This window comes from Dama dama, chromosome 5 (genome assembly GCF_033118175.1).
Source record: "Dama dama isolate Ldn47 chromosome 5, ASM3311817v1, whole genome shotgun sequence".
Classification (NCBI taxonomy): Eukaryota; Metazoa; Chordata; class Mammalia; order Artiodactyla; family Cervidae; genus Dama; species Dama dama.
Window position 1 is genome coordinate 121,629,641 of NC_083685.1, and position 19,279 is coordinate 121,648,919.

The window sequence follows — 19,279 nt, forward strand, 5'->3', positions numbered from 1 at the left end:
CCATGAGGTGAGGGCCCATTTCACAGGTCAGTAAGCCAAGGTACAGACAGGTCGGACAACATGCCTGAGCCACAAGTAGAAGAGCAGGGCTGGGACCCATGGTGGGGCTCCAAGGCCAGGTTCTGTCTCGGGTAACCCTCGCCTCTCTGGGAGGGGTCACTGCTCCTGTCTCCACTGACAGACGGGGAACTGTGGGGGTGGCTGGTCCCCTCCCGGGGCAGGCACACACTGCATGGCTGGTCAATGTGGCCAGGTGGACTGGGACACGGGCTTGAGCGGGTGCCCTCCATGTTCCCATCAGCCCATCCCCAGCACCCACTGGGCGTCAGTGACACAGGGGCTCACACTCGTCACCAACACTCCGTGCTTCTCTGACGCCATTTCTGTTAGAAGAGGGGGCAGAAACGGGGCCACTTCCAGCCCTGAGCTGCACCTGCCTCATGGCTCTTCTGTTAAACCCAAGACAAACTCCCAAGCAAAGGCCTGATCAGAGCAGGGCGTTAGGGACACCGGAGAAGCACCTGTGGATCTGGCCGCCACTCTGTCTTGACCCAGAACTGGCACGTGGGGTGTGGAGCTCAGACCTTTGTCCCTCAGTGCAGAAGAAAGTGGCTTGTCTGACTCAGGAGCCAAGCTCCTTCCATCCCCCAGCCCCCACTGTCACTTCTCTTTTTCATAAAACAGCCCTGACAGCAGCTGGAACTGCAGCTCCAGGAGTGAGGGGCAAGAGAGGCGGTAGGGCGGATGAGGTGGGGAGGGACCCCCCGAGAAGCAGGCTGTAAGGACCGAGTGAAATCGCAGCCCACGTTGGAGAAAGTGCCTCAGAAACTCAGCGCTGGCTGGCCACACACGGACGCCTGCCAGTGGGGCCGATGACCCACGCCGACCACCCGTGGACAGGCGGCCCGGGTCAGGGCCCCGTCCCCGTCGCCCGGCCCCCCCACCTTGTTAACATCCCTGATCTTCCGGCGGAGCTCGGCCTGCTTGTGGTGGAAGTCTGTCCGCGTGAACAGCTTCTTGTCCATCTTGCTCTGCCCCTCAGCCCGGGTGGAGATGGTATCTCTGCGGGTGACGGCCAGCTCCATGTCCCGGATCATCTTCTCCTGCTGCTTCAGGAGCTGCCCGTGCTTGACCTGGGTGCATAGGGCAGGCGACTGGGCAGGAGAGGGGCCCGCGCCACCTCCCACTGCACCCAGCTGAACCAGCGGGGAATGCATGAGGGTGATGCCCGAGGAAAAAAGGAACTTGGGGGCTTTGTCAACCGGTCAGAATGACTTCAGTCCATGTCAGGATAACCAGGTCAGCAGGGCGACACTGAGAAACTGACAGAGACAGGGGTAGATGGGGGCATGTGAGGACCACATGCAACCGGGGGTTGGGTCCTGAAGTAGAAAAAGGACATTAGCCAAAAAAACAGTGATCTCTGATTAGAGTTCATAGTTTGGTTAACTGTATCACACCAAGGTTAATTGCCTTGTTAGGAAAAAGGCATTGTGGTTTTGTGAGATGGTGGCCTGAAGGGCCTCTGGGGCCTGGGGCTGGGGGCTGGGGTGTGGTGGGAGTGGGACTGTGAGGGGTATGTGAGAGCTTTCTGCAGAGGAGGACATGGTCCATGTCTCAATGGGGTGGTGGCCACATTATGTACACTGGACAGTTAAAGTAAGTTCACATTACTGCGTGTAAGTTTGTTTACTGTTTAGTCGCTAAGTCGTGGCCAGCTCTTTTGCGACCCCGTGAACTGTAGCTCACCAGGCTCCTCTGTCCATAGGATTCTTGGCACAAGAATACTGGAGTGGGTTGCCATTTCCTTCTCCAAGGGATCTTCCTGACCCTGTGATCGAACCCATGTCTCCTGCATTGCAGGTAGATTCTTTACTGCTGAACCACCAGGGAAGCCCTGTAAATAAGTTATTCCTCAATAAAGTTGATTTAAAATAAGATGGGGACTCCCCTGGCAGTCTAGTGGCTAAGACTCTGCGCTCCCAATGCAGAGGGCCTGGGTTCAGTCCCTGGTTGGGGAACTAGATCCCACATGTTTCAACTAAAGATCCCATGTGTTGCAACTAAGACCCAGTAAAGCCAAATAAATAAATATCAAAACAGTGTGGATTTGGGCTCTTGGATCAGTGGACACAGAAGACAGCCCAGAAAGAGACCCCCCAAAAATATGGATGCTGATTTCCATAAGGATATCACTGTAACATTGTTTGTTGTAACAAACACCACCACAATGGAGACAATCAACATCTTCACATCAACCTGGAAAGGTTTCATTAAACTATGTTGTATCCATAGTATATTCTGCAACTATTATAGAAAGTTAATGTCTGTATCATTAAAAAAAATAAGTTGCTGAGTTATATGTTTATTTTGGTAAAGGAAAACAAAACCGAAACACAGCTAGGAGGGAGGGGGCTGGCAGCCCCATCTGTGTGTGTGTGTGTGCACCTGTGTATGAGTGTGCGTCTCTGTGTATGTGTGCCTGTGTGTGTGTGTGTGTGTGTGTGTGTGTAAGCTTTGTGGTACAGTGTTTGACCTGCTGCAGCCACATACATGGCTTCTGTGGTTTGAAAAGTCAGTTAAATGGAGTGTTTATTAAACTTATCATTAGTGGATGCATTTGATAAGAATTCCTCTGGACTCAGCCAGCAGGGTTATTACTGACCATGTAATCATAAGAGTGATGTCATATTTCTTTTTATGACCTGCTGTGATTTGTATCCTTAAGTTCCTGAACCTTTGGCTCAGTGACAGCCTGTGATTTAATTACCAGCCTTTTTTTTTTTAAAGGTAATGAAATCCAGCTAAAGATGACAGTAGAGAGAAAACATGACTCGACGGGGAAAGATGGGTGTGTTCCTTGCACTCTGTTACTGAGTGAGTCTTTTTGGTCCAATGGTGGGATACATCTCACAAATGGGTCACGAGATTGGGTGGGGATTGGTCAGAGTCAGCATTTAAAAACACTGGAGTATGTTGATTGCTTGGAGTGAGGGTAACACAGTGGTTCGTGACTCCCGTGCAGATCGCTGTGTGTCCTGTGGCCATTCTGGCGCAGTAAGAACAAGAACTGGACAGGTGCTGGTGGAGAAAGTCAGCAGGGGGAACAGCGAGTTTCCTTGGAGTGCAGGCTGCTGCGCCAGAGTGGTTTCTTCCCAGGACCCCAAGCTCCAGGCCCTCCACACCTCCCTCCTTCCACCCACCTTCATCCTGTGTATCTCTGCCTTCATGGCCCGGATCTCCATCTGGCCTGTCTCAGAATCCACGGAGGCCCGCATCTCTTTTGCCAGTTGGATTTTTTTCTCCCAAAGCATGATCTGGTGTCTTTAAGGGAAGGGGAGGCAGTGTAAGAGTTGAAAAACAAAGGGGTTTTCTTTCTGACGCTCCGGTGAGCATGGTGCGCTGTGCTTGGGGTGTGCTGTGCTTGGAATGGGCTCAGAGCACAAAGAGCAGGGTCTTTGATGGGCTCTGGGAGACCCTTGCCTTCCTGTCCATGACAGGGTGCCCTTGCTGAGCAGGTGGCATGCACCCAGGCAAGGGTTTAAATAGAAACAAATGTTTCCCATTTTGGGACCAGAAGGTAAACTCAACTCCAGGGCCCGCCACCCACACCTAGAGAGAGGGGGACAAGGGAGAAAGCAGATATGTAGCTTTAGGAGAAGCTGAGTAAGTCAAATATAAGTGATAGAAGTTGACATAAGGAGAAGTCAAAAGCCTAAATAGACCAAGAGCCTGAAAACTATTAAAACGTTAGCAAAGACATATGCTCCCCCCCACCCCTGTTGTCTGAATGTTTGTGTCCCCACCCCGCAAATCTACATGTTGGAATCTTCATGCCAGGTCTGTGGTGGTGGTGGTGGGGGGGGGGCGGTGAGGAGCTCATGAGGGTGAAGCCCCCATGAATGGGATTAGTGTACTCATAAAAGAGACCCCAGAGAGCTCCCCTTCTCCTGCCACCCTGTGAGGACACCGTGAGGAGTTTGCAACCCAGAAGAGAGCCCTCACCCAACCTCACAAGTACCCTGATCTCAGACTTCCAGCCTCAAGAACTATGAGCAACAAATTCCTGTTGTTTATAAAGCCCCACCCTGTGGTGTTGAGTTATAGCAGCCTGGAGGAATTAAGATCCCCTGAAAAAATTCCAGGTAGTGTTATGTGTCAAAACACGGGGAACGGATGGTCCCTTTGCTGCTCGGCCCCTTGGAGATCCCATGACACCAGTGAGGGTTTGTGCGCACCGTGCAGGCTCAGGAGTCCTTCCAACTGGAAATGCAGACCCGTGCACCCCGAGAGGGAAGACATCCACAGAAAAATACACTACAAGGCTGCTTCAAAGGCAGACAGAGAAAATTGCACTATGGTTTAAAAAAAAAAAAAGAATGAAAGAAAGACAGAGAAAATGGTAAAGGAAGAGGGCTGGATTAAGTGTGATTCTCCTTTCTACTCTGCACTCATTGCAATGGTTTACAATGCTTACCGTTGGGTCTGGATTACTCTTATAATCAGGCACCTGAAAGATCATACAATTTTTAAAACGTCTGTCCTGAAGGAAGCCACTCCGCTTCCAATGATCACCATCATGGCTTTGCAGAAGGGCTGCCCGGAGGCACAGGACTCCGCTGTTCCCAGGGATCCGGCTCAGGTTCCAGGGCCGCGCCTCCCCCGCCCCCTCCCCCGCCACCAACGGGTCTACGTGAACCGTGGGCAGCGACTCTCCGGACCCGCGCCTGGGCACTCACTCCGCCTCCACCAGGCTGTTGAGCACGGCTGCCTTCTCCTCGCTCAGCTGGTTCAGCTTCTCCTGCATCTGGATGGTCTCCCGCTCGGAGGCCTGCGTGGGGAGGAGAGAGGGGGCGGTGGGCGGGGCGAGGGCGGGGCCGAGGGCCGCGCGCACCTGCTTGCCCCGCCCACCCGCTCTGAGCCCGGAGCGCACCTTGAGCGAGAGCACGAACTCGCCCTCCGTGGCCCGGTTGTCCTGCTGTAGCTCCTCGGAGCTGCACCGGTTCTGGTTCATCAGCAAGTTGAGCTTCTTCAGATCGTTGTCCAGGTCCTTCATGTGGCGCTCGATCTGCTTCTGCTCCTTCTTCTCCTGGTTGATCTTGTCTGTGGGGAGGGTGGTCGGGAGTTGGGAGTGGCCCCTGGGGGTTGTGATAGGGGGTCTGTGCCTACGGCGCCCTCCCTCCCCGCTGACCTTCTGGCATCCCCACCCAGACGGCGGAGGCGGAAGGAGACCGGGTTGGCGCTCAGACACCGAGTCCCCAGGAAAGGCCAGCAAGCTCCGGGGCAGGGGGTGGAAAGCAACGACCCCAACCTCGCACAAGCAGGTTTGGGAGCCCAGAGGGCCGGGCAAGAAGGCGGCAGGACCTCTGGGAAGAAACAGGCATGATGTGTCCAGGCAGAGTGGGCCCTGGACACCCGGCAGCACTGCCTGTGGGGCTGCAGGGCCCGGCTGACCCGGTGGGACCAGGTAGCACCAGAAAGCCTCAGCAGGTGCTGTGGAGGGGCTGGGCAGGGGAGCTCACTTTCTATCCGTATTTTCTTCTGCTCCAGGATGTGGATCTCCTTCTTGGACATGTCCAGGGAGACCAGGTGCTCCTCGCGCTCCTGCGTGACCTTCACCATCTCCTGCTGCAGCCGCAGCCAGGTCACCTGGGCCTGCGTCACGTTGGTGTTGTTTTCATTGATCAGCTTGGTCAGCCTCTTGATCTCCAGCTCCAGGGGCCCCAACTCTTCGCCCTGAAAGTGATGTTCACCAGAAAGCAGACTGAGTCCCTAAAGTCAGGGTGGGCTGCAGAGGGCAGGGACACCTGAGATCATGCATCTGTATGCTGAGTGGGGGGATCTTTACTCAGAGGGCCTAAGGACCCTGTCATTGTGTCCCCTCTTCTGTGGTCCCAGGTCATATGGCCTGACCTGCTGTGGGAGATTCTGTTCTGGTGATCTGCCAGTCTGCCACCTCCTTCCCTTCCTCCACTGGCCTGGCCTCACCATGCCCCAGACTTGTGGGGCTTCTGTTACCCAAAAGGGCTTGGCAAATTGTCTTTTCACAACAAACTGTCATAGGTTAGGGTCTTTACTCCCTTGGAATCCATTTGGGTTGCAGCTCTGAGACCATGCTCTGGTTGGGGTCTACCTAAGAGTGTGCCCACAAACTGCCCATGCTGCTCTGGGGTTTGAGGCTGTTGTGGGGTTCTCAGGTCAGGGATACTGGATAACCTGTAGAACTTCAAGCCTCAAACCCAACAGACCACTTCACTAAGAGCAGCAGTGAGTGAGATCCTTCACATAGTCCAAAGGACACACAAAATATCAAAAGAAGACAATTTCATGCCAGGTGGGAGTTATATGGAATCCAGACTTCAGGGGCCATAAGTAAGGTTTCATTGCACGTGGACACACTCGTCTGTTTACATATTGCCTCCTTGTGGCTCCTCCTTGTAACCACTAGGGTGAGGGGTTGTAACAGAGACCGTATGGTCCATAACACCTGAAATATTGACTATGTGGCCCCACAGAGAAGGTCTGCAGACAGCCCCTGAGTCAGCATTCTACACAGACATGTGCATTTCACCCGTAAGATGGGTAGGGCGGGAACGCCTATGTCCTACATGAGTCCGTTCTTGAACAGATGCAGTTTCTGAAATGGCCAGGCACATATATCAACCCAAGTGACCTCTCCTGGTCCCAGGGTCCTACCCCAAGTTCAGAAACCATCTGCTCCAGCTGCTTGTTGAAAAAGTTGATGAGGCCTTGCTTTCTTTCAATGAGGATCGTGCGCCTGGAAATTTCACTTTCACTGTTGGTGATGAGGTCGTTGACTTTTTTCACTTCCTTATCCAGCTCGGCCAGCACCTTCTGATGCATGTCCAGCCTGCAGTTGGTGTTCGTGATGTCCAGGGTGGTCTGAGCAATGTCACCGTCAATTTTGGAAAGATGTGTCACCTGAATTAACAGAAGGAAACAAGTCTGACCTTTTTTCCTCTTTCTGAGAGGCTCCACATGAGCTGGTTGGTTTCATGTTTTCCTTGGTCTGGGTATTCATCTGGAGAAACAGAGGAGGATGTTGGTTTTCTCTCCATCTTATGACCTGTCAAAGGACTTCCTTGTTTGAACCCTAATGATTCCTCACAAAAGAAGAAAGCTGACATTATTATCTCTTATCAAACAGTAACATATATTGAAATGGGGAAATGCGAAAATACAGATGATCGCCCGTAAATCTGCCACACAGTTAGCCAGCATCACTATTTAGAATCTATCCTGCCTTCTTGACTTTGTATATAAACCCTCTTCCTCCGTACCCAAACAAAAACAGGATCACACTCTACATATAGCTTTGGAAGCCACGTTTCAATTCAACACATGTCATATCATGTCATTTTTAATGGTTGTATAGTAGTCATATTTGTAACAGAGATTGGGAAGCAAGTCACAGCTGTCCCTGGGAATGTCATTTGTTCCACAACAAGCACAGGGGCCCTGCTGTTGACAGCTCAGGTGTTTTGGTGAAGAAACCCAACATGCCTGCCCTCTTTGAGCTTGTCATCTGTTATCAACATTCCTACTCGAAATAATGCTGTGACAAATGCCAACTTCTAACTGTGGAAAATTCTGAATGAGATGGGAATACCAGACCACCTGACCTGCCTCTTGAGAAACCTGTATGCAGGTCAGGAAGCAACAGTTAGAACTGGACATGGAACAACAGACTGGTTCCAAATAGGAAAAGGAGTACGTCAAGGCTGTATATTGTCACCCTGCTTATTTAACTTATATGCAGAGTACATCATGAGAAACGCTGGGCTGGAGGAAGCACAAGCTGGAATAAAGATTGCCAGAAGAAATATCAATAACCTCAGATATGCAGATGACATCACCCTTATGGCAGAAAGTGAAGAAGAACTAAAGAGCCTCCTGATGAAAGTGAAAGAGGAGAGTGAAAAAGTTGGCTTAAAGCTCAACATTCAGAAAACTAAGATCATGGCATCCAGTTCCATCACCTCATGGGAAGTAGATGGGGAGACAGTGGAAACAGTGTCAGACTTTTATTTTTTTGGGCTCCAAAATCACTGCGGATGGTGATTGCAGCCATGAAATTAAAAGACGCTTACTCCTTGGAAGAAAAGTTATGACCAACCTAGATAGCATATTAAAAAGCAGAGACATTACTTTGCCAACAAAGGTCCATCTAGTCAAGGCTATGATTTTTCCAGTAGTCATGTATAGATGTGAGAGTTGGATTGTGAGGAAAGCTGAGCGCTGAAAAATTGATGCTTTTGAACTACGGTGTTGAAGACTCTTGAGAGTCCCCTAGACTGCAAGGAGATCCAACCAGTCCATCCTAAAGGAGATCAGTCCTGGTGTTCATTGGAAGGACTGATGATGAAGCTGAAACTCCAGTACTTTGGCCACCTCATGCAAAGAGTTGACTCATTGGAAAAGACCCTGATGCTGGGAGGGATTGGCGGCAGGGGGAGAAGGGGACGACAGAGAATGAGATGGCTGGATGGCATCACTGACTCGATGGGCATGAGTTTGAGTAAACTCTGGGAGTTGGTGATGGACAGGGAGGCCTGGTGTGCTGCAATTCATGGGGTCGCAAAGGGTCAGACACAACTGAGCGACTGAGCTGAACTGAACTGATGCAATAAATGCTGGCCCAGGACTCTTTATTGCCCTCATGTGGACACGAATAGTAGTACACCTGCTGCCGACAAAGCGAGCCAACAAATGCTGGTTCAGGACTCTATACTGCCATCCTGTGGACATGGGTGGTAGTACACCTGCCACCCACCAACTGTTCCAACAAATGTTGGCCCAGGACTTTACTGCCCTCGTGTGGACACAGGTGGTAGGACATCTGCCACCCACCAAGTGTTCCAACAAATGCTGGCCCAGGACTCTTTACTGCCTTCCTATGGACATGGGTGGTAGTATACCTGCCACCCACCAACTGTTCCAACAAATGTTGGCCCAGGACTTTACTGCCCTCGTGTGGACACAGGTGGTAGGACATCTGCCACCCACCAAGTGTTCCAACAAATGCTAGCCCAGGACTTTATTGCCCTCCTGTGAACATGGGTGGTAGCGCACCTGCTGCCCACAAATTTTTGCAATAAATGCTGGCCCAGGACTCTTTACTGCCCTCCTGTGGACATGGGTGGCAGTACACCTGCTGACCATGAATTTTTGCAATAAATGCTGGTCCAAGTCTCTTTACTGCCCTCCTGTGGTCATGGGTGGTAATACTCCTACCCCACGAATTCTTGCAATAAACGCTAGCCCAGGACTCTTTACTGCCCTCCTGTGGACATGGGTGGTAGTACACCTGTATCCCACCAAGTGCACCAACAAATGCTGGCCTGGGACTCTTTACTGCCCTCCTGTGGACATGGGTGGTAGTACACCTGTATCCCACCAAGTGCACCAACAAATGCTGGCCTGGGACTCTTTACTGCCCTCCTGTGGACACGGATGGTAGTACACCTACTGCACACCAAGTGCTCCAACAAATGCTGGCCCAGGACCCTTTACTGCCCTCCCGTGGACATGGGTGGTAGTATACCTCCTGCCCACGAATTTTTGCAACGCATGCTGGTCCAGTACGCCTTACTGCTGTCCTGTGGATATAGGTGGTAGTACACCTATCACCCACCAAGTGTTCCAACAAATGCTGGTCCAGGACTTTACTGCCCTCCTATGGACATGGGTGGTAGCACATGTGTTGCCCACACAGGTGACTGGGAAAGGGGGACACCTGGGAGTCTGGGGATCAGCCTCTGTGATGTTGCATCAGGGCTGGGCAGGTTTATTTCACACTCACCACACTGCATAACTTTTCCAATGCACACTTGGGCCCAGTTGTTTTGCTCCCACCAGGTAGTCTTGCCCCCACTTCCTGGAATAAGAACTGGTAGGACTCCACTAGCATCAACCAGGACATCTTAAGGAGACCCAGGCATCCACAGTCTTGGCTCCAGCCCCCTCTCCTCAGTTCCTTGGCACAATCAAGCCAGGAGTGAGCTGGTCTCCTCCCAGGTACCTGGGAGGCATGAGGTGCCTCTGGCTTCTAGCCAGGTAGACAGCACCCCGAGGCAGTCACACAGGAAGAGCCAAAGAAGAAACAACCTAAGTAGCAAATTGCTTTTTTCAGGACATAGGGACCCCTGCTCAGAGAAAGGCAAGACCCCTGGGGGAGCAAAAGGGAGCTCATGCCAGGGATAAGGGTTGGGTCCTCAGTCCAGAAGGGCCAGTCACACTCACTCAGGACCTTCAGGCACATCCTGGGAAAGCAGAGGGTCAGGCTACTCCATGATTCATTTTAAATGCTCCTACCAATTTGACCAGGGTCTCTGCTGCAGCAATTTATCCTCAGACATGTGGACAAAGATGTGTGAACAAGTATGTTCAGTGCTGAGTTATTTCTAAAGTTTAAAACCTAGAAACAACTTTAAATGTCCAAAGAGAGAATTATTAAAGAAAACATGTATATTTGTAGGATAAAATGTGATGCATAAACCAACATGCACTTTTTCTAATAATATTTATGGAAAATGTTATGTTAAATATGACCAATAATGTAAAATAAAACACTACACACATAGTGAAAAATAATGGACTCCTACACTTGTTGTTTGTGCACTTTTTGCTCTGTGTTGTGTTTCAGTAAAATTAATGAAAATGGATTAGAGTGGTTTAAAGACTGATATATAGTGAGAATCGTATGTCCTCTCAGGTTGTGTGTGCATATGTATCTTCACATGTCTGTTCATGTATGTGAACATGTTAAACAAATGTGTACATGTGCGTGTGAACCTGTGTGCTTGTGTTTGCTCATGTGTGCATGTGGAGATGTGTATGTGAATGTGTGTTTCTGTGTGTCTTTGTGTGTATGAGTATGACCATGAGTGTTTAGAAAAATTTCCAGAAGGAAATACACCACAGTTTCAGAAGAGATTATCTCTGGATGGTGGGATTGCAGCTGTCTTATTTCCTTCTTATGCCTTTTTGTATTTCCAGGTTTTCTGCAATAAAAATGTATTACTTTTACACCTAGAAAAAAATGAAAGGTGAATGAACATGCTCAGTGCCCTTCTGCCACATGTGATCTGTTCCCCACTAGAGCTGCCCCAATGCTTGAGCACCATGAAAGCATCCACCCCTTGGGGCCCAGGTGTGTGCAGCTGGCGTACCAGGTTGGTCTTTTCCTTCTGGAGCTTCAGGATGAGCTGGTGGAAGTATTTGGTCATCTTGTTGGAGGTCATGTGCTCCTTCAGCTTCTCCATGATGGAGGCATCCATCTTCCTCCTCAGCTCCAACTCATGCTGGATGGCCTGGTGGAGAGTCTGCAATTCTCCCACGGTTGCTGTGTATTCCTAGAAAGGAAGAGTCAGAGGGTGGATACTGGGAAGCAGAGTGGGGAGGCTTGCCCTGCTGGTGGGGACATGACCGTACCACATGGGCCTTGCCCAGTGCATCCTCTGTATCCAGCAGGGTGAGCCTATAGGTGTTAAACTCATTCTGCAGGGCCTCCTCCTTAGTCAGGCACTGTGAGGTCAGTTTCTGCATTAGGTTGGCTTCTGTCTCTGCCCGGTTCAGGATGCTGGCCAGCTTCTCATTCTTTTCTTCCTCCTTCACGATGGATTTCTTATAGGCTTCAAGCTCAACATCCATGGACTTGACTTGATGCTGGCATTCACTGCCAAAATTGAAAGAGCAAAGCCAGGATATCAGAACACCAATGTGTATGATGGTACCCAATGGGAGGAAGCTCAGAGAGTGAAGAGAAAGAAATTAGGAAACCAACTCTATTAGTATTAGTCAAATATTTTAAAAAATTTTGCATGACTTTCAAATATTATTTATTTTTTTAGCCACACTACACAACATGTAGGATCTTAATTCTGCAACAAGAGATCAAACCCCTGCCTCCTGCAGTAGAAGCATGGAATCCTAACCACTGAACCACCAGGGAAGTCCCAACAGTGGTTGAATATTGACTACTATTTTATAGTGTGTTGGAACTATTACCCTTCTCAACCCAAATCTAAAACTCTTTTAATATTGTGATGATAGGAGGAGGAAGGACAGGAAACTGTTGGCTTGTACTTAGTGGTGAGGAGTGGTCACTGCCAGCCCATCTCCTTTAGTCGTAACCATAATCTTGGAAAGAAGATGCTTTTATCTCAGTTTAGCACTCTTGAACATGAAGCTCAGGGCATTTGAATAAGTGGAGTGGCTGGGAGGAACACAGGTGGCTGTCTCTTCAAATTGCCTCAGCATACTGGCCATGGACATGCCCATAAGTAATGTCAAGTTAAAAACTGCAGATCCTGGATAATGGAATTTGAATTTTTGTGTGTGAGACATTTTTTCCCTTAATTATTTTCAGTGACCAGATAGAACTTTAAATACCTCATTGGCATACAGTTAGACTCTATCCAGTTTTGTGGGATATTTTTTTTTCTCATTTCATGAGTGTAGCAGTAAACATCATTAGTCAGTCAGTTCAGTTGCTCAGTTGTGTCTGACTCTTTGTGATCCCATGGACTGCAGCACACCAGGCCTCCCTGTCCATCACCAACCCCCGGAGCCTGCTCAAACTCATGTCCATCGCATTGGTGATGCCATCCAACCATCTCATTCTCTGTCGTCCCCTTCTCCTCCCACCTTCAATATTTCCCAGCATCAGGGTCTTTTCAAATGAGTCAGTTCTTTGCATCAGGTGGCCAAAGTATTGGAGTTTCAGCTTCAGCATCAGTCCTTCCAATGAATATTCAGGACTGATTTCCTTTAGGATGGATTGGTTGGTTCTCCTTGCAGTCCAAGGGACTCTCAAGAGCCTTCTCCAACACCACAGTTCAAAAGCATCAATTCTTCAGTGCTCAGCTTTCTTTATAGTCCAACTCTCACATCCATACCTGACTACTGGAAAAACCATAGCCTTGACTAGACGGGCCTTTGTTGGCAAAGTAATGTCTCTGCTTTTTAATATGCTGTCTAGGTTGGTCATAACTTTTCTTCCAAGGAGTAAGCATCTTTTAATTTCATGGCTGCAGTCACCATGTGAAGTGATTTTGGAGCCCCCCAAAATAAAGTCTGTCATCATTACACATAAAAACCTGCACTCTGAAAACTAAAAGATGCTGATGAAAGAAACTGAAGATGACACAAATAGATGAAAAGATATACTGTGTTCTTGGGTTGGAAGAATCAATATTGTTAAGATGACCATACTATCCAAGGCAATCTACAGATTCAATGTAATTCCTAACAAATCACCAGTGGCATTTTTCACAGAACTGGAACAATAATTTTTAAAATTTGTATGAAAACACAAAATATTCTGAATAGCCAAAACAATCTTGAGAATGAAGAACAAGCTGGAGAAATCACACTCCCTGACTTCAGACTATACTATGAAGCTACAGTGATGAAAACAATATGGTACTGGTGCACACACACACACACACACACACACACACACACACACACACAACACAAGACACATAGATCAATGGAACAGAATAGAGTCCAGAAATAAACCCACACACACAGTCAATTAATCTAAACAAAGGAGACAAGAATATACAATGGAGAACAGACAGTTTCTTCAATAATGAGTGCTGGGAAAACCAGACAGCTATTTGTAAAAGAATGAAATTAGAACATTCTCTAACACCATATACAAAAATAAACTCATATGAATTAAAGACTTAAATATAAGGCCAGATACTGTAAAACTCCTGGAGGAAAATATAGGCTGAACACTCTTTAACATAAATTGCAGTAGTATTTTTTTTTTTTTTTTATCTGTCTCCTAGAGTAACAGAAACAAAAGCAAAAATAAGCAAATGGGGACTTCCCTGGTGGTTCAGTGGTTGAGGATCCACCTTGTAATGCAGGGGACACCAGTTGGATCTCTGGTCTGGAAAGATCCCACGTGCCAGGGGACAACTGAATCTGTGCAGCACAACCACTGAGCCTGTGCTATGGAGCCCACTAGCTGCAGCTGGAAGCCTGCATGCCTAGAGCCTGGGCTCCACGATAAAAGAAGCCATTGCAGTGAGAAGCCCGCACACTGCAACTAGAGAGCAGTCCCGACTCTCCACAACCAGAAAGCACACGCACACCAATAAAGACCCAGCACAGTTAAAACATAAAACGGGACTGAATTAAAATAAAACTTAAAAATAAACAAATGGGACTGAAAAGCTTTTTCGCAGTGAAGGAAACCATAAACAAAACAAAAAGATGACATACAGGCTGGGAGGAAATATTTGGAAATGATGCGACCGACAAGGGATTAACTTCCAATACATATAAGCAGTTCAAAGAGCTCAATATATAAAAAAAAACAAACAACCCAATCAAAAAATAGACAGAAAATCTAAACATACATTTCTCCAAAGAAGGTATACAGATAGACAAGAGGCACATGAAAAGATGCCCAACATGGCTAACAATTAGAGAAATGCACATCAAAACTACAAAACCACACACCAGTCAGAATGGCCATAATCAAAAACTACAAATAATTGGGACTTCCCTGGTGGTCCAGTGGTTAACAATCTGCCTTGCAATGCAGGGGATGTGGGTTCGATCCCTGGTTGGGGAACTAAAATCCCACATGCCGCAGAGAAACTAAGCCTTCTTGCCAAAACCACTGGGCCCATGTGCTCCTGGAACCTGTATGCTACAACTAGGGAGCCCATGTGCCACAAGGAAAGACCTCCACACAATGCAACTAAGACCCAACTTACCCAAATAAAGGAATACTTCAAAAAAAGTACAAACAATAAATGCTGGAGAGGGTGTGGAGAAAAAGGAATCCTCCTACACTGTTGGTAGGAACGTAAATTGGTACAGCCACTACAAAGAACAGTATGGATGTTCCTTTAAAAACTAAAAGTAAAGCTACCATATGAGCCAGCAATCCCACTCCTGGGCATATATCTGGAAAAGATGAAAACTCTAACTCAAAAACATGCACCCCAGTGTTAATAGCAGCACTATTTACAACAGCCAATATATGAAAGCAATCTACATGTCCATTGACAGATGAAGGGATAAAGAAGATGTGGTATATATAAGTGATTACTCAGCCATAAAAAAGAATGAAATAATGCCATTTGCAATAACATGGATGGACCTAGAGATTACCATACTAAGTGAAGTAAGTCAGACAGAGAAAGACAAATATATGGTATCACTTAAATGTGTAAACTAAAAACATGATACATATGAACTTATTTACAAAACAGAAATAGACTCATAGACATAGAAAACAAACTCAAGGTTACCAAGGGGGAAAGGGGTTGGAGGGATACATTGGGAATTTGAGATTAACAGATACACACTACTGTATATAACAGAGATAAACTAGCTCAGAGAACTGTATTCAATATCTTACAATAAATTATACACTTTTTGGATGTATATACTTTTCCATATATATATGTGGGCTTCCCAAGTGACTCAGTGGTAAAGAATCCACTTGCCAAGCAGGAGATGTGGATTCAATCCCTGGGCTGCGAAGATATCCTGGAGAAGGAAATGGCAACCCACTCTAGTAGTCTTGCCTGGGAAATCCCATGGACTGAGAAGCCTAGCAGACTATAGTCCATAGGGTCACACAAAAGAGTCAGATATGACTTAGTGACTAAACAACGACAACACACACACACACACACACATATGATAGACCTGAGTCACTTTGCTGTATACCTGAAACACTGTAATCAACCATACTTCAATTTTTTAAAATGAGCAAAATATACCTCATCAAAGAAGATATGACGAATACTCGAAAAAATGCTCACTATCATTAGTCATTAGGGAAATCAAATTAAAATCTCAACAGAACACCACGACATGTCTACTGATGACTAAAATGAAAATGATGGCACTATTAAGTATTGGTGAGGATGGGAATGACTGGGAATCTCAATGCTGTGTAAGTGTTTCTCAGAGTGACCTGTTCCATTTTGCATTCCCACACCAAGATCTGCACACACTGTCACTGCAGCTCTGGTCACGCTACCCTCCAGACTGGAAACAACCACATGTTGATGTATCCACATGAGGGAATACTACACGGCAATGAGAAGGAACAGACTTGCTGATCCTGAAACGTCAGGAAGACTTTCAAAGCACTGTGCAAAGTGAAAAAAAAGCCAGACAAGTAAAGCTGTATATCATGTGATCCCACTTATGTGAGATTCTGGAAATGACAAAACTACAAAAACAGCAGATCAGCATTTGCTAGGGGCTGGAGGTGGGAAGGGAGAAGGCAATGGCACCCCACTCCAGTACTCTTGCCTGGAAAATCCCATGGACGGAGGAGCCTGGTAGGCTGCAGTCCATGGGGTCGCTAAGAGTTGGACATGACTGAGTGACTTCACTTTCATTATTTACTTTCATGCACTGGAGAAGGAAATGGCAACCCACTCCAGTATTCTTGCCTGGAGAATCCCAGGGACGGGGGAGCCTGGTGGGCTGCCATTTATGGGGTCACACAGAGTCGGACACGACTGAAGTGACTTAGCAGCAGCAGCAGGAGGTGGGAAGAGGTACTGAATTTGGGGTTGCAGTTAATATCTGATATCTTGAGAGTGTAATGGTTACTTGCCTCTGTCCATTTGCTGATCTGAACTGTGCTCTGACAAAATATAACTTCTTACATAATAATAATGGTAATTGACATAATAAATAATTTACCTAACAATAATACTTTACATAATAAATTTTTACATAAATTATCTTCAATAAACCAAAGCTTTAAAAGTTACTTATTTTCTTACACTTCTCTAGGAAGTAGAAGCCTTATAAATATCTAGAATTTGACAATAATGATAAGACATCCAAATTTTTTTGTTTATTGTTTTTTTTGGCCACACAATCAGCACACAGAACCTCCCCGACCAGGGATCCGACGGTGCCCCTTGCAGTGGAAGCGTGGAGTCTTAACCACTGGACCACCAGGGAAGCCCAAGACGTCCAATTTTTATGACAGAAATTGGAACACTCAGTAAGACATGCACAAGCAAAGAGACACCAGAATGCTAGCTAATAAACTATCACTGTCACAAAAGGACAAAGACGGTGGTATTTTAAATCTTTATTTCTATTTTTCTAATTTCCTGTGATGTGATCACTTATCCTGGATAAAAATTATTTTTTAAAGAAGACACACTTGGGAATTCCCTGGTGGTCCGGTGGTTAGGACTCGGGGCTTTCATGGCGCGGCCCAGGTTCAATCCCTGAGGGGGAACTAAGATCCCACAAGCCACACGGGATGGCCAAAGAGTAAAGTAAAGAAAGAATTGAAAAGACACACTTTAAAATTGTCCTTCATAGAGAACAGACTAGTCGTTGCTGAGCAGGGGAGGTCAGAGGAGAGATGAAGTGGGAGGCTGAGGTTAGCAGATACAAGCTTTTATAGAGAGAATGGATAAACAACAAACCCTAATGTATAGCACAGGAAAACTATATTCAATATCCTATAATAAACCATAATGGAAAGTAATATTTAAAAAAGAATATATATGTGTATAACAGAATTATTTTGCTATACAGCAGAAATTACTACATTGTATGTAAATCAACTACTTCAATAAAAATAGATTAAAATGTCCTTGATTAACAGATACCAAAAGAAAAAAAACAAAACAAAACATAAAGAACCAGTGGAGTCTGGAGTATATCTGAAGCTTGACCCAATCCATCTGAGGATTAACAGGGAACCTGCTGCAGGACCTCAAGGTGATGAAGCTGACAGATTAACACCCGGCAGAGGTGCCGAGCCCTGCCCGCCCCGCGGGTTTCCTGTCGGAAAGTACGGCAGAAGCAGAAACCCGGGCACAAGGGGGCCTGTTTGCGTCCCTGACCCTGGGAGGGTGTAAATTCTAGGCGGGGATCCTCCCTAACCCCAGGTGAGCACAGTATAGCCTTTGTATTTTCTGGCTTGTTCTGAGATGTTTCACATGGAAATGACCAGTTTGCTTTTTTTTTTTAACTTTTATTTTTTATTGGAGTACAGCCGATTAACAATGTTGTGATAGAGTCAGGTGGGCAGCGAAGGGACTCAGCCATACACATACATGTATGTATCCATTTCCCCCCGAACTCCCCTCCCGTCCAGGCTGCCACATAACATTGAGCAGAGTTCCCCATGTAGGGCCTGGTTGGCTATCCATTTTAAATGCAGCAGTGTGTACATGTCGATTCCAAACTCCCTAACTAGGCTCGTGGGCTTTGAATGTGTAACTTTCAGTGTTTGCTGCAGCCTCATTGTGATTCTTGGCCTATGGTTGGGACCCCTCCTGATGGGACTTTGTCACTAATGGTAAAGAGTCAGTGGGAATCTTGTCTTTCAAGTCTTATTGTAGCAGAGACCCATGTGATCTCAGGTCACCTGCTGGGTCCCAATCGACACGACATGCCCACGAGCCCCAGGGAGCGAGGGCCACTTGGCCTCCCCAAGTGGGAAGGGGGGATGCGACACGGTTTGTCATCAGGGCAATCCCCAAGGGCCTTGCCCATGCCCTGTGTCTGGGAACACGTTGTTAACCAGCTGCTCTCTGGGCCTGTGGCGGCTCTGGGCGTCCAGAGCTGCAGGCCTCCCTGGGCCTAGTGGACGTTGGCGGTGGTGGGGCACCGCGTCCCAGACCCCGGGCCTGACGGAGGTCAGCCAGCCCTGAGCGGGCAGCACCTCCCTCCAAGTCCCACACCACCGTCCACCTCCCTCTCTTCTCCCACAGCTCAGGCACTTCCTCAGTGCCCAGACAGCTCCCAATGTCTGGACCATCAGCCAGGAAATCACCATTTTCGTTCATTTTCTAAAATGGTCTACATGCTACAAGCCGGTATTTGGTACTTTATTTCAGCCGCTGAACTGGCCTGGAAGCCCCAAGCAATGCAGTGTTCTGTTTTTGCCACACCTTGACTTTGGTTAAACTGCCTCAGATTCCCTCCTTCACACCTATCTGGATGCAGCGCTGCAATCACAGTTCACAACTCTCATAGCATCCTGTGCAGTCAACACATTTGAAAGGAGGCTTCCCTCCTCCATGGCTGATGTATCTGGAGTCGCAGGAAGGCCAGCTGAGGCAGAACCAGTGCCCCATGACTTGTTGTTAGGGGAGGTGTGCATTGCTAAAATGAGCATTCGATGGGTGCCTGTTATAAACACATGATATCATTTTTCTCATCAATGACATTGGCACAGTCGAACATGTGCTCAGTTGTCAGGGAGGGGACTTTGGATCACTGCTGGGGG

General features: G+C 47.5%; 1 protein-coding gene across 1 annotated transcript in view; it reads right to left on the reverse strand.

Moving 5' to 3' along the window:
* The window catches only part of CCDC40 (coiled-coil domain containing 40), a 43,506-nt gene that overhangs the window by 2,338 nt on the left and 21,889 nt on the right, over positions 1 to 19,279 (reverse strand). The window contains exons 11-18 of the mRNA XM_061141265.1: positions 11,455 to 11,698; positions 11,193 to 11,375; positions 6,697 to 6,942; positions 5,523 to 5,736; positions 4,934 to 5,103; positions 4,740 to 4,831; positions 3,204 to 3,324; positions 945 to 1,133 (exon numbers count right to left, since the gene is read on the reverse strand). Coding sequence (XP_060997248.1) covers positions 945 to 1,133; positions 3,204 to 3,324; positions 4,740 to 4,831; positions 4,934 to 5,103; positions 5,523 to 5,736; positions 6,697 to 6,942; positions 11,193 to 11,375; positions 11,455 to 11,698 — 1,459 coding nt within the window. The remainder of the gene's footprint in view (positions 1 to 944; positions 1,134 to 3,203; positions 3,325 to 4,739; positions 4,832 to 4,933; positions 5,104 to 5,522; positions 5,737 to 6,696; positions 6,943 to 11,192; positions 11,376 to 11,454; positions 11,699 to 19,279) is intronic.